The sequence below is a fragment of the Amblyomma mixtum genome, chromosome 1 (genome assembly GCF_055824585.1).
Source record: "Amblyomma mixtum isolate Tamu chromosome 1, ASM5582458v1, whole genome shotgun sequence".
Lineage (NCBI taxonomy): Eukaryota > Metazoa > Arthropoda > Arachnida > Ixodida > Ixodidae > Amblyomma > Amblyomma mixtum.
Window position 1 is genome coordinate 275,303,614 of NC_143012.1, and position 12,568 is coordinate 275,316,181.

General features: G+C 46.1%; 2 protein-coding genes across 2 annotated transcripts in view; one reads left to right on the top strand and one right to left on the bottom strand.

Annotated features, from left to right (window-relative positions):
- The window catches only part of LOC149371755 (uncharacterized), a 29,682-nt gene that overhangs the window by 10,463 nt on the left and 6,651 nt on the right, over window positions 1–12,568 (top strand). The window contains exon 5 of the mRNA XM_089585234.1: window positions 1,277–1,370. Within this exon, the coding sequence (XP_089441360.1) occupies window positions 1,277–1,370 (94 nt within the window). The remainder of the gene's footprint in view (window positions 1–1,276; window positions 1,371–12,568) is intronic.
- LOC149371756 (uncharacterized) lies at window positions 4,635–5,859 on the bottom strand. Its single transcript, XM_089585233.1, has one exon. It carries the CDS (start codon window positions 5,734–5,736, stop codon window positions 4,729–4,731), a length of 1,008 nt encoding a protein of 335 aa, XP_089441359.1. The 5' UTR covers window positions 5,737–5,859; the 3' UTR covers window positions 4,635–4,728.

A 12,568-nucleotide genomic window follows, 5' to 3' on the forward strand; every position in this document is an offset into this window, starting at 1 on the left:
AATGAAGTTTTATTGACCATGCGAACAGTTCCGTGGCGAAGGTTAAGCGCTGAACTCGCGTCGTCATGAGTAGTGATTCTTAGTTTCTAGCATCGCATATTATTTTCTTATTATGGCCGGGTGGGATTTGGACGTCTTTGAGCACTCGTGTTGGTACTCGTGGCCCACGAGTGCATACGCTTAACGCTGACATACTGCCTTTCTTACTTAATGCAATCACGTTTCTTTTTGTGCAAAAATGGCCGATCTTGTGAATATCATAACCTTTTATTTTTCCAGCTTCACTCATGCTAGAAATATTGGTAAAATGAATTCACATCTGTCATCCTGATAAGCGACACGCAAAAGAGAATAGGCTGTTGTTCCCCTTTCTTTGTATGAAAAGATTTTCTGTCTACATAATTCAATTTTCATATAGCGTTTTGTGGGGTTAGGTTAGGCGTGCAAGATAGATTTCTTATTCTTCAAATCAAAAATTTTCGAGCCCGACACCACCTACGTCTCAGTTTGGTGCGGCTAAAGTTATACCGTATATTGCCGATTATAGTCGACTCCCCAACTCGCGGCCCCCTTTGGGCAAAAAAAGTTAGACTACGAATTTAGATCGACGCTGCCGCACCCTGCGGTCCTAGCTCGCCCAAGAAGTTTTTCAGAAAGTCATAAAAAAAAAACATTTATTTGTTCACGAGACAACTCTGACTAGTCGTCGCTTGTGAGGACACAATCGCGATCGTTATCTTATGAGCCACTGCTGCCACTGGTTTGTCGATAACAAGTTGCTATCGTATTAAAACAAACCTTTGGTTCATATCTCAATTAAATTTAAGTTTTTTTTTAAGCAGATCCACTTTCGCACCGTGTTTGGCAACTATTATGGAATTAAGAGCGCACGGGGCATGATATTATCCGCGACTTGGTCGAAATTACTTTTGACCCCACATTTAGGCCGACTTCATCGGTAGACTCCGATTATAAGTCGCCCCCCCCCCCCCCCCCCCCTTTTTGGAGGGACATTTTAACAAAAAAACGTCGACTTATGCGCGGCAATATACGGTAATAAAAGTGTCCTTTATTTGCTGTCACTGTGTACGTGATGGCGGGGGATTGAAGTAAACGCTGCTTTACGGCAGCTTGACAGAACCTTAAGCCCCACGTTAGCAGTACCGAACTAGCGGTCACAAATATAATTTGAACCCTTGACCTTAGTTAGAGTGCACTATTCTTCGTTTATTTTTCGGGAAATGCTACAAATTCATATCTTTGCTATTATTTCCAGCCGGAATTGCTCCCAGAGCAACCAAGGCACTAGCCTGGATAGCGGGAACCGTCCTGCTCATGGGAATAATAGGCCTCGTCGTCCTACTTTCAAGGTAAGACGAACAGTAGAGTCGAAATTATTAATGAGAAAGCATTTCTAGGCTATTTCGGCAGGGTCTTGTCACCAAAACATGCCCGCAAAATGTGCCCGCAGCAGTTGTGACATTCTCAGAGGAGGTAGCATCAAACGAATAGTTGTGATCAACCAAGCCGATAAAGGACGGTGTGAGGATGCTGAGCAACAAAAATTATGTCAATAAGATGGGTAGTTAATTAATTAGAGGAAAAAATGTCGGAAAATGTCGAAATAGCACGGACGTCGATATAGTGAGTGAACGGGAAAACAGCTGTGGACGGAAGAATAGTGGAAAAATAGGCAAATGAGTGAAAATAATGTTTGAAATGAATTAAAACGTATTTCATCAGGGATAAATAATCGAACAAAAACTTTAGTTTACACATAATAATTCGTTAATTAATTATCAGTAAAAACTATTGGATGGTTGACTAGTCTGGACGAGGATATAGTAAGCAGACGGGAAAGCAACCACGGCGCCAAATTTGTAGAGTCCAAATGGTTGATGGGGAGAAAAGAAGGCATAATCAGAGTAAATAAATTGGTCTTTAATTAAAGCATAAGATAATTTTGCTAATCAGTAGTTAAATTAACAAACAGAAAGGAAATGCTCAAGAGAAGTGACGAGTGCCGAAGAGGCGTCAATGCTTTCGCCTTCTCCCAATGTTGGTCGCCGCAGTGGTCTCTAATTTTTTAAGGTTTCCGGTCTCACCACTGCTGTGGCGGCATTTCGCCGTGGCTGCTGTGCCTGCGAAATCGAAAGTGATCAATTATGAGTTCCTTGATTAGAAGTACGTCTTAATTTTTTGCTGCGAAATATGAGTAATCTATAGATGTTTAGAATTTAAAGAACTAGCCAAATGCGCTTTCGGGTAGCTGTTTTGGTGTATTGTCGATAAAGCTAACATCTGAGGAATCAGAATTTTGTTCATGTCTTTTTCTTCTTGCATTCATTCACCTCTATTATATTGGTCACCGCATCTTTTTAAACTTCACGCGGTAACGCCACGCTTCTGTTGAACCGAACTCTGTTTATTTCACCACAACACCTGGAAGGGTTTCCTGCAAAAAGTGTCTATTGCACCTTCACGCGGCCCAGAAAACGTTTTCGCCGCGATCTTGCTGTCAGCACGATGGTGTATAAGAATTGAGCACGATAGATACTGCCCCTGAGGTAGCATTCAAAATAAGTTCCTATCTAGATTGAGACTACTCAATCAGCTTTGACATTGGCGGTCGCGTTTGGACTGCTGTCCCCATGCTCCCTATACCGGATATGCGACACTCTCTTCTGACATGAATGACGCATCCAATCAGCGAGACAAACCTTGCGGTCAAGACTCCTGGAACCGTGCTTTGTAAAAGTTTCTTTTTCAATTATTTTGGTACACTTTCTGGTTTTGGTTCATTTGTTTATTTTATTTGTTATACAGTTCCTTTCCAGTTGCGACTTTAGCAGGTGGGCTCATATATACATAACCAGATATAAAAATGATGATTTAATTACTCAAACAACTCCGAAAAAAAACACAACCACCAAAGTAATTCATAGAGTAGAGGAAATTCGATAGGAGTTAGCAAGTTTCCACAAGTACATTGCAAAAAGCCATAAGTTCAAAACGAAAGACACGGTCACAAGAGGCCGTCAACAGCAGCAGATAGAGAGTAGGAAGAAATAAATGTTTCTAACCCCATTAATACAGTTAAAGAACAGCGTCTGGTTCCGAACGGAAAATTTGATTAATCGTCTCTAGTAATGGATACATCCAGATGGTTTCATTCTCTTTTATTAGAGGGAAGAAAGTGTGTTTTAGTTTCACTGTGATATGGGTATTCTGTTAACTTATACGCTCGTGGTTATTATTGGTCGTATATGAAAGAGTAAACTGTACCTTGATATGTCAGTCTTGAAGAAGTTATTAAGAAGCTGATATATAATATCAGTTGTGCGCTTTCTCCTTGTTTATAGCACTCCGAGCTCGTAGATTAGAGCTAGTTCAGTTGGCTAGTTAGTGAGAGAAAATATTACCTTTTGGAAAAGAAACTGGAAAATCATTTTAGCCGAATGAAATGAACCAGGTATTCCTGAAGAAAAGGGCTGTAGAAAGGAAGTGCACTGTGGCTTATGCGTGAAAAATTGAGCGTATGTCGCTGGTTTAGAAAGCGAAGGAAAATGTGGAAAGAGCGTTTTAAATCATAGAGCTTTCTTTAGCTACCCAGAGGCAACATGTAACTGAAATAAGTGAGCTACTGTACAAATGTCGCTACATTTGGACTTCGTATTTCCCTCGGCCAAGAAAGTCCATTCGGTTGAGAAAGTACGGCTTTCTTTTCAAATTATAGAATTTCCAAAAGCTCAAATATGCTTAATGTCAAGCGCGTTTGTGTACGGAATTTGCTGAAGAGATAAAGGTGCGATTTAAAACTATCTAATTCGCGCAGAAGAGGAGCAGACATTCGTTTTTCCGCCAGATGCAGAAACCTGCATGTAGAGTTCGGAGCCGCTGTTAATGGAGGAATACTATTTTCGTATTTTAATAGCTTTCTTTGTACAGTGAACAACTGCAGCGCATGTATAGTACTTCCACAGCCAAGGTGCGCTTGCCAATCGAAATGCGGGGTTTCCACTTCTCGGCATTCCCCTGGGGTAAGAAGCGCTTTTTAGAAAGCCTGTGCAGCTAGTTATGATTCTGTACCCTCTTTTAAGTTATTAATGTCCGGTTCCTTGGTATTATACATAGAGGACAACACCTTACAGTGTGCACGGGGACAGGAAGAGAGGAAGGTGGGATGAAGGCTGTAACCGAACGCTATCGGTGCAGTGCTCGACTTGCCGCAGATGCTCTTTAGCCGTGGGTGTGGCCACGCGAAAGTGATTGATGGCCACAACACTTGTACGTACATGAACAGAGGCCATAAGTTTGCATCACACTTTTTTTTTATTTTGCCAACACCAAACTCCTGCTAGGCACGACACTAAAGAGCACAAGTATAGATGACTGAGTAAAATATTCATAACGTGGCTAGGTACTGACGGGCTACTGAGGGTGTTCCGCAGTCAGGCGACTGAATATATGTTGCCCTTACAGAAGAGAAATTGAGACCTAATTAACGTCTTTTATTATTCAAGAAGACGCCCCGAGACGCATATTACGTATTAATGATTAAACAGTGATAATAATGAAGTCGAGGGTTGGACGGAAACCCGTCTGGTCGGGGGTGTACATGAAGAAGAAGGCAGAACACCGACCAAAATAACAATGAACACTTTAAACGACGTTTCGGCTCCCACACGGGAGCCTTGTTCACAAAAAGGTACAGACGTGAAAGGCTGGCTATTTATGCTTTAAAATGTGCCCTAGGCAGCGGGCGTATGCACTAGGAAGTGCCCCGTCAGTGCGATTAAGAGTGTGGTCGGTTGTCTGAATGATTAATGATTCCAGATATAGGCGGCTTTTGAGATTCTTTTCGGTTTTTAAAATGCGCGCATTGCTCCAATCTATGTCATGCTGCCTGCTTTCGGAATGTTCGGCGAGTGCATTTGACGAAGCTTTCTTGTTTTCAACATCATACTGGTGTTGTTTCAATCTTTTAACAAAGTTTCCACTTTCACCCACATACACATAGTGACAGTCTGTACACGGTATACTGTACACTACGCCCGGAAACTTTTCCTTTGGCAGGCAGTCTTTCACGTTCACGAGAGTTTGCCGCAACTTCTTCGCCGGCACATGTGACACTTCGACGTCGTAAGAACGCAGGATGCGCGCCAAGGTTTCGCTGATCCCGGGCACATATGGCACAGGTGCACGTTTTTTGGCGGCTGGGCCACTGTCAGATCGCGGGGGTCGCAACAGTTTGCGTTCCACAGCGTTGACGAAAGGCAACGGGTAGCCACATTCGGAGAGGTCCTTGCGAACTCTTTGACGGTCGGCTTTGGCGTCCTCTGGCTCTGTGCAGATGCGGTCTGCTCGACGAAAAAGCGAGGCAACCACTGATCTCTTGTGAGAGGCTGGGTGAAGGGAGTTAAAGTGAAGATAGCGGCCAGTATGAGTGCTCTTTCTGTACACTTTGAATGAGAGTGCGGTTTGGCTTCGTTTCACTAAGACGTCCAAAAATGGAAGCTGTCCATTCTCTTCTTGTTCGACTGTGAACTGGATGGCTCCTTCGATGCTGTTAAGATGCGCTGTGAAATCAAGTAAAGCATCCTTCTTGATAATAGAAAAACAGTCATCGACGTACCGCACAAAAATCTTTGGTTGTGGGCTGAATGAATCTAGTGCGCGGCTTTCCAGCCATTCCATTGTTAGGTTTGCAGCGGTAACAGAAACTGAAGCGCCCATGGCTGTGCCGTGAACTTGTTTGTAAAACACATGGTCGAAAGTAAAATAAGTGTTACTCAGGCAGAAATGCAGGAGTCGCCTGAGATCCGGTACATCGATTGGCGACCTGCCAGGCAAAGTGGCATCAGATTCCAGGGCTGCCGCGCAAACCTCGACTGCTGAGTCAATTGGAACGCTCGTGAAGAGCGACTTGACATCAAAAGAGACCATCATGTCACAGTCGTCAAGACGCACGTTTCGAACTTTTTCTATAAAGTCAGCAGAATGACGCACATTGGTGGGGGTTCTTCCGACGAGCGGAGCAAGTATGCGATGCAGGAAGCCAGAGAGCTTGTAGAGGGGTGAACGGGTGAAATCTACGATAGGCCTCATTGGAACATCGGTTTTGTGTATCTTAGGAAGGCCATACAACGCCGGAGCTGAGCCATTGTGACATAGTAGCGCGAAGTAGAGGGACTTGTGCTGGGGTGGCACCACTCGAAAGACGTCCGATAGAAGCTTTTGCAACTGTGTCTGTATCTTTGCCGTTGGGTCCTTCTTGAGACGCACGTAAGTGCTCTGGTCATTCAGCAGGGCCAGCATTTTGCTCTTGTAGTCGACCTTGTCGAGAAGAACAGTGGAATTTCCTTTGTCAGCTGGTAGCTGCTATTTAAAGCATAAATAGCCAGCCTTTCACGTCTGTACCTTTTTGTGAACAAGGCTCCCGTGTGGGAGCCGAAACGTCGTTTAAAGTGTTCATTGTTATTTTGGTCGGTGTTCTGCCTTCTTCTTCACTGATAATAATCCACGTAGAAACCGCCTGGGCTGTACGTTTTTCTTTTGCAGTCTGCCTACACTGCTAGTTTCTCTTTCACACAATGTATTTCCTTTAACTTCTCTTTGTTCGTTTTAAGGTGTGGACATTGGATGGTTGCTCACGCGTTTATTTTTCTTAGAGAGAGCAAGGCTTCAACGCGCTGTTAGTTTTGTCAGCTATCCGCAAGTATAGATGGTGATCAAAAATTGTTGCCGTCCGCGTCTGTATACGTGCTCATTTAACGGGTGCGCAGGAGGGGCAGACGGCATCAGTGAACCTGCGACCAGACTTATATACGACCGTTGCGTCGAACCTTTGCAGGCTAAGAGCACAACATGCAAGTCGTCCTGCAGGGCCTCTGAGATTAGTCGGTCAAAACAGAGAGTTGGGGCCTGTGACCACCTGGAACAGATGCCCGTACAAATAGGGTCTGAATTTTGTAATTACCGAAATTACTGCTAGTTTTGTAATTGCCAAAATTACTGCTAGGCATTCTGTTTCCTCGGCTAATTAGCAACACCAAAGCCCACCACCTCTACCAACACCAAGGCACTCTTCAAGAAGAAGCTGAACACTGCCTTCCAGGAGAATTTCGTCAGAGGCAAGTGGTGCAGACTGGACCAGCAGAAACACGCTTTCTTCAGGAGACAAAGACACGTGGTCTGCTGAGATGCGCACCTAGGAGAGTGTTTTCTCGGAGATCATGGGCTCGAGGCAAGGCGGTCGAATCGTGAAGTGGCGGTCGGCGAAGTCGATGACAGCTCCAAACTCGCTAAAAAATTGGCTGGGGAGCAACCCCGCTGCTCTTAGTTTACAGAGCGGAAGCTCGATTAAGCATGGTCGCACGAGTTTTGTTGCGGTTTAATTTTATTGCATATCAATGACTTGGTCGTTGCTTGATTAAAGGGAAGACTTTATCATAAGAATCATCATATTCAATAAACATTGAAACACCCACAAACATCCTCAAGGAAAACTTGTTTGCACGGAAGGGATGGCAGGCACCGATTACTGCTTTTCTTCCAATAGAGAGAAAAATGCCTAAATGCCTGCCGAATGCTGAAGCGCGGTGCATAAGACATGCTTTCAGCGTTGCTCTCATTCCCACTGAAGTTGTGGTGCTGCCGGTCATGTATCCGTTGGGAGCGAATGACTGCGTCGATGTCGTTGGTGCGCGATAGGCTGTGCGCAGTGATGGTAGGAAAAGCACCGGCAGATGACGATCACGAAGCACCCATTTTAAGATATCTACTCTTGAAGGTCCCGACGGGAGACCCGGGACCTTCTCACTTCTCACTTCTCACTTTCACTTCTCCCAAACGTACACCCCTAAAGGAAGCCGAGCGCCAGGCCGGGGGACGCTTGTACCCTTTTGACCGGTGGGTGCCCGGCGGTGGGTTTCGAACCACCCACCTCCCGCAGCCGAGACGGGCGCTCAAACCACTAGGCCACGACTGCGGATGATATCAAACCAGCTGATAAGGCGTGGACCGATGTCGGAGTGCACAGCGGCAGGAATGCCAAGAATGCTTTCAGAATGCAGGAGCGTGGTCCCTAAGACATGCTGTCACCCACTCAAAGATATTTGTTGTCTTCATACATAACAGAGAAATTAGGAATGACATCAAAGCATAAGTCACATACACTGCTTCCCTTATCTGCTTGGGAAAAGGGCTTCTGGTAAGCTCATGCAGCCCACAGCGGCGGGACATATATTGGTACAGAAGTTTTTTTATATTCCATTTTAGGAGATCCATGATTCATGCCTCAAGGATTCGTTCTGGCAGCGTTCTTGAAGCACTTTTGGTCACTTCTATAGCTGTATTTAGGCACAGCAAGTTGGCTTTTTAAATGCACGTGTAGTTTGTGCAGGTGGAATTTAGAACTCGCATCATAGCCAAAAAAATATACGAGGGGGTACCCAAAAGAAACCGGACTTATTTTTTTTGAACTTATTTGTTCACATTTTAAGCACAGACCTTCAATATCCTTCAAAGTATTCCCCACTTGCAATGATACGCTTGTCGAATCTTTCATTCCATTTTTCAAAACATTTTTTAAATTCATCTTTTGTGATGCTTGACAGTGCCTCCGTCGTTTTTTTCTTCACCTCAGCAACATCAGCGAAACGCTTTCCATTCACCAATTTTTTCATTCTAGGAAACAAAGAAAGTAGCACGGGGCAAAGTCGGGAGAGTATGAGGGTTGAGGAATAGGGGTCATGCCATTTTTGGTCCAAAATTGTCGTAGAGACAGGGCTGTGTGAGCAGGGGCATTGCCATGATGGAAAAACCAGTTACCCGACCGCCACAAATCTGGCCGCTTCCACCGCACACTGTTGCCCAATCTTTTCAAAACATCCAAGTAGAAAGCCTGGCTAACTGTCTGACCCTGCGGAACAAATTCTCAATGGACGACTCCTCTCACGTCGAAAAAACAAATCAGCATTGTTTTGAGGTTTGGTTTCACCTGACGAGCTTTCTTGAGGCGAGGTGAATTTGAAGTTTTCCATTGGCATGATTGTTGCTTTGATTCAGGATTCGATTCGGGAACACTTTAGTTGTCCCCATAGCATCGTCCTTGTACGTCTTTCTTAATATTTCAAGAGTTTCCATTCAACTTTTTCCGAGCGAAAATCAGAATTTCACCGGCGCACTCTGTTCACGAAAATCAGCCATTGCAAAAACGACATTCTCACAAAACAGTCGTCACTCTAAAGCTCTGCCTAAACTAGTCTGACCTCCTTCGACGACGGCACTCGGCTTACTGACTCTGGAATGTTCGTTCTATGCGCTCCTAGTGGCAAAACGCGGTACCACAGAAGCTTTGCCGACCAAAAAATTTAGTCCGGTTTCTTTTGGGTACCCCCTCGTATGTGAAATAAATATAAAAAAATATAGGCGCGACAAAGAAAAAGCCGAAGAAATCGCAGAATGTGCTGTATGGGCAGCGGGAATTGGACGCAAACTACGTGAGAGCGTCGCGTTGCGTTCTGAAGGACTCTGTCTTAGTAGGAAAGGCTGCTGGAACATCGCACGGTCGCTTGTAGGCACAAGAGGACCTTAAGAATTATTAAAATTTATCTGGTTAGTATTAGTTTATAACCTTCAAACTTACACGCCCTTCCGGGGCCTGAACTGGGAGCAGTTGGGGATAAGAGTCAATGGAGAATACCTATGCAATCTGCGATTCGCTGATGACATTACCTTGCTAAGTCACTCAGGACATGAACTGCGAAGCATGATCAATGAATTAGACAGGCAAAGCAGAACGGTGGGGTTAAAAATTAACATGCAGAAAACCAAAGTAATATTCAACAGTCTAGCAAGAGAGCAGCAGTTCGCAATTGGTGGTGCGGAGCTAGAAGTTGAGAAAAAACAGCGCAGGAAAAGGGACACAAGAAAAGAAGACGACGGGAGAGGCGCTTCTTTCTTGTGTCCCTTCGTCTTCTTTTCTGGTGTCCCTGTTCCTGCGCTGCTTTTATGCGAAGCATACTACTTTAGCTACCACTTCAGCCCTTCACCGTGGTTATTCGCCTCCAAATCACATGATACATGACGTCACACCACCTGACACGATGACGTCACGACAGTAGAGAAACGGGGGCCCACCTCACACCGTCGCTGTGGTTCTGCGCCTCGAAATCACGTGATACATGACGTCACACCACGTGACACGAAGACGTCACGACAGTGGAGAAACGGGGGCCCACCTCGCGCCGTCGCTGTGGTTGTGCGCCTCCAAATCACGTGATACATGACGTCACACCACGTGACACGATGACGTCACGACAGTGGAGAAACGGGGGCCCACATCGCGCCGTCGCTGTGGTTGTGCGCCTCCAAATCACGTGATACGTGACGTCACACCACGTGACACGATGACGTCACGACAGTGGAGAAACGGGGGCCCACCTCGCGCCGTCGCTGTGGTTGTGCGCCTCCAAATTACGCGACACGATGATGCTTCGCATTCTCCAGGCTTAACCAAGTTAAGCCTCAGCCTTTTTTTCTCAAGATGTACCAACTCGCTCAACTCGCCGTTTTACTGGAGCTAGAAGTAGTAAGGGAAGTAGGCAGGTAGTGACAGCTGATCCGGATCATGAGAGGGATATAACTAGAAGAATAAGAATGGGGTGGAGCGCATATGGCAGGTTCTTTCAGACCATGAATGGCAGTTTACCAATATCCCTCAAGAGGAAAGTATACAAGAGCTGAATCTTACCGGTACACACGTATGGGGCAGAAACGTGGAGCCTAACAAAAAGGGTTCATCTTAAGTTAAGGACAACGCAGTGAGCTATGGACAGAAAAATGATAGCTGTAACGTTAAGAGATCGGAAGCGGGCAGAGTGGGTGAGGGAACAAACGCGTGTTAATGATATCCTAGTTGAAATCAAAAGGAAGAAGTGGGCTTGGGCAGGGCATGTAATGAGAAGGCAAGATAACCGCTCGTCCTTAAGGGTAACGGAGTCGATACCAAGAGAAGGCAAGCGTAGCAGGAGGCTGTAGAAAGTTAGGTGGGCGGATGAGATTAAAAAATTTGCGGGAATATGGTGGCCGCAACTGGCGAAGGAGAGGGTTAATTATAGAGACGTGGGAGAGGCCTTTTCCCTGCAGTGGGTGTAGTCAGGCTGATGATGATGATGCTGTGTGCTGATTCGCATGACTGCTAGTACTGCAATACAAAAGATAGCACTCTTATATACCAGAGAAGCTATATTTAAGAATTCCTGACAGTCCTAAGTGAAGCTTCCTATATGTAGATATCTTCGGGTAGTTGGCGCCAAACGTGCCACTTTCGGTACAAGGCATACCATGTCCGCCGCTGTGGTTGTGTGCTCCCGGTGAACGCCTTGAAGTTTCAATTACAGGCATTGTGAATGTCTTAAAAAGCTCTAGATAATAGCGTTTACCCTAGAGCGTTGATTCACGTTGTTCAACGCAGTTGCGAAGGCGAGCGAACGACGCCGTTTTCGAGTGCCGCAGCTGCGCAGAGGCGTGGCGAGTCACATAGTATGACGTCACAGCCGCACTCCCGCTTAGACGCTTGATAGTCAGGCTTCGGAGCGAAATGACGTAGTGGTTTTGCAAGGGAGAAGGTGAGCTTGCGCTCTAAAACACTCATGCCGAGAATGATGCCTCTCCAGCAGTGCTGCAAGACGACGCAGGTGACTTGGCGCGTGAGACCGTAAATCTGAACACATGCAGTACATCGGCCGACTGCGATGGCGAGGTCTTCTCCGGCTGTTTGGATTTGTGGGCCATGCCAGTCCGTTCTTACCTCGTGGAGGCGGCGAAATATCTCCTCACCGGTGCCTAAGAGGGCCGTCGCGGCGTGGCCGTCGATGGATACGTCAAGATAATCGCATATCGGGACAGGAGAGTAGGCGAAAGAATTGGCAGGAAGGTCTTCGGTTGGCGAGGGGGAGCTGAGCGATGTGCGTGGAAAGTTGGAGTCTAGTTCCCCAGAGAATGCTCGTTTACGCAGTTCCTTCGCAGCTCGGTCTTCAGGTATCGCAGGAAGTAAAGGTGGCCTCGAGGTATTCGTACCAGTGGTGGAAAGTGCCCTCCAGACAAAAATACAAATCCCGCAGGCAATGCTCGACAGTACAGCCGTTGTGGCGGGCCATAGGTTCATACTGCTGAAGTCAACCGTCGATATGTTTGGATGCGTAGCCACAGAATGGGACAGCCGAGCGAGGAGCGATTGGGAGATAAAACATGGCAGGAGCGGGGAAAGAGTTTGTATTTTGCTCTTTTCTTCACCAGCGACTTGTCCATCCTCTGCATTTCCTCTGCGCAGCAGATCTCACCACTGTCTTCAATGCACTCTTTCTCCTCGCACGGCTTGCACGGCTTGCGTGCTGCGCGCACGCACGCACGCACGCACGCACGCACGCACGCACGCACGCACGAGGACGGGACAGAGCGTTTGTGTGGTTTTTCACGCTTTTAATTTACAACGATCAATTACCAATTAGCCCAAGAAGAAATTTTTATAAACACCAAGACTTAACACAGTATCGTTACGAGT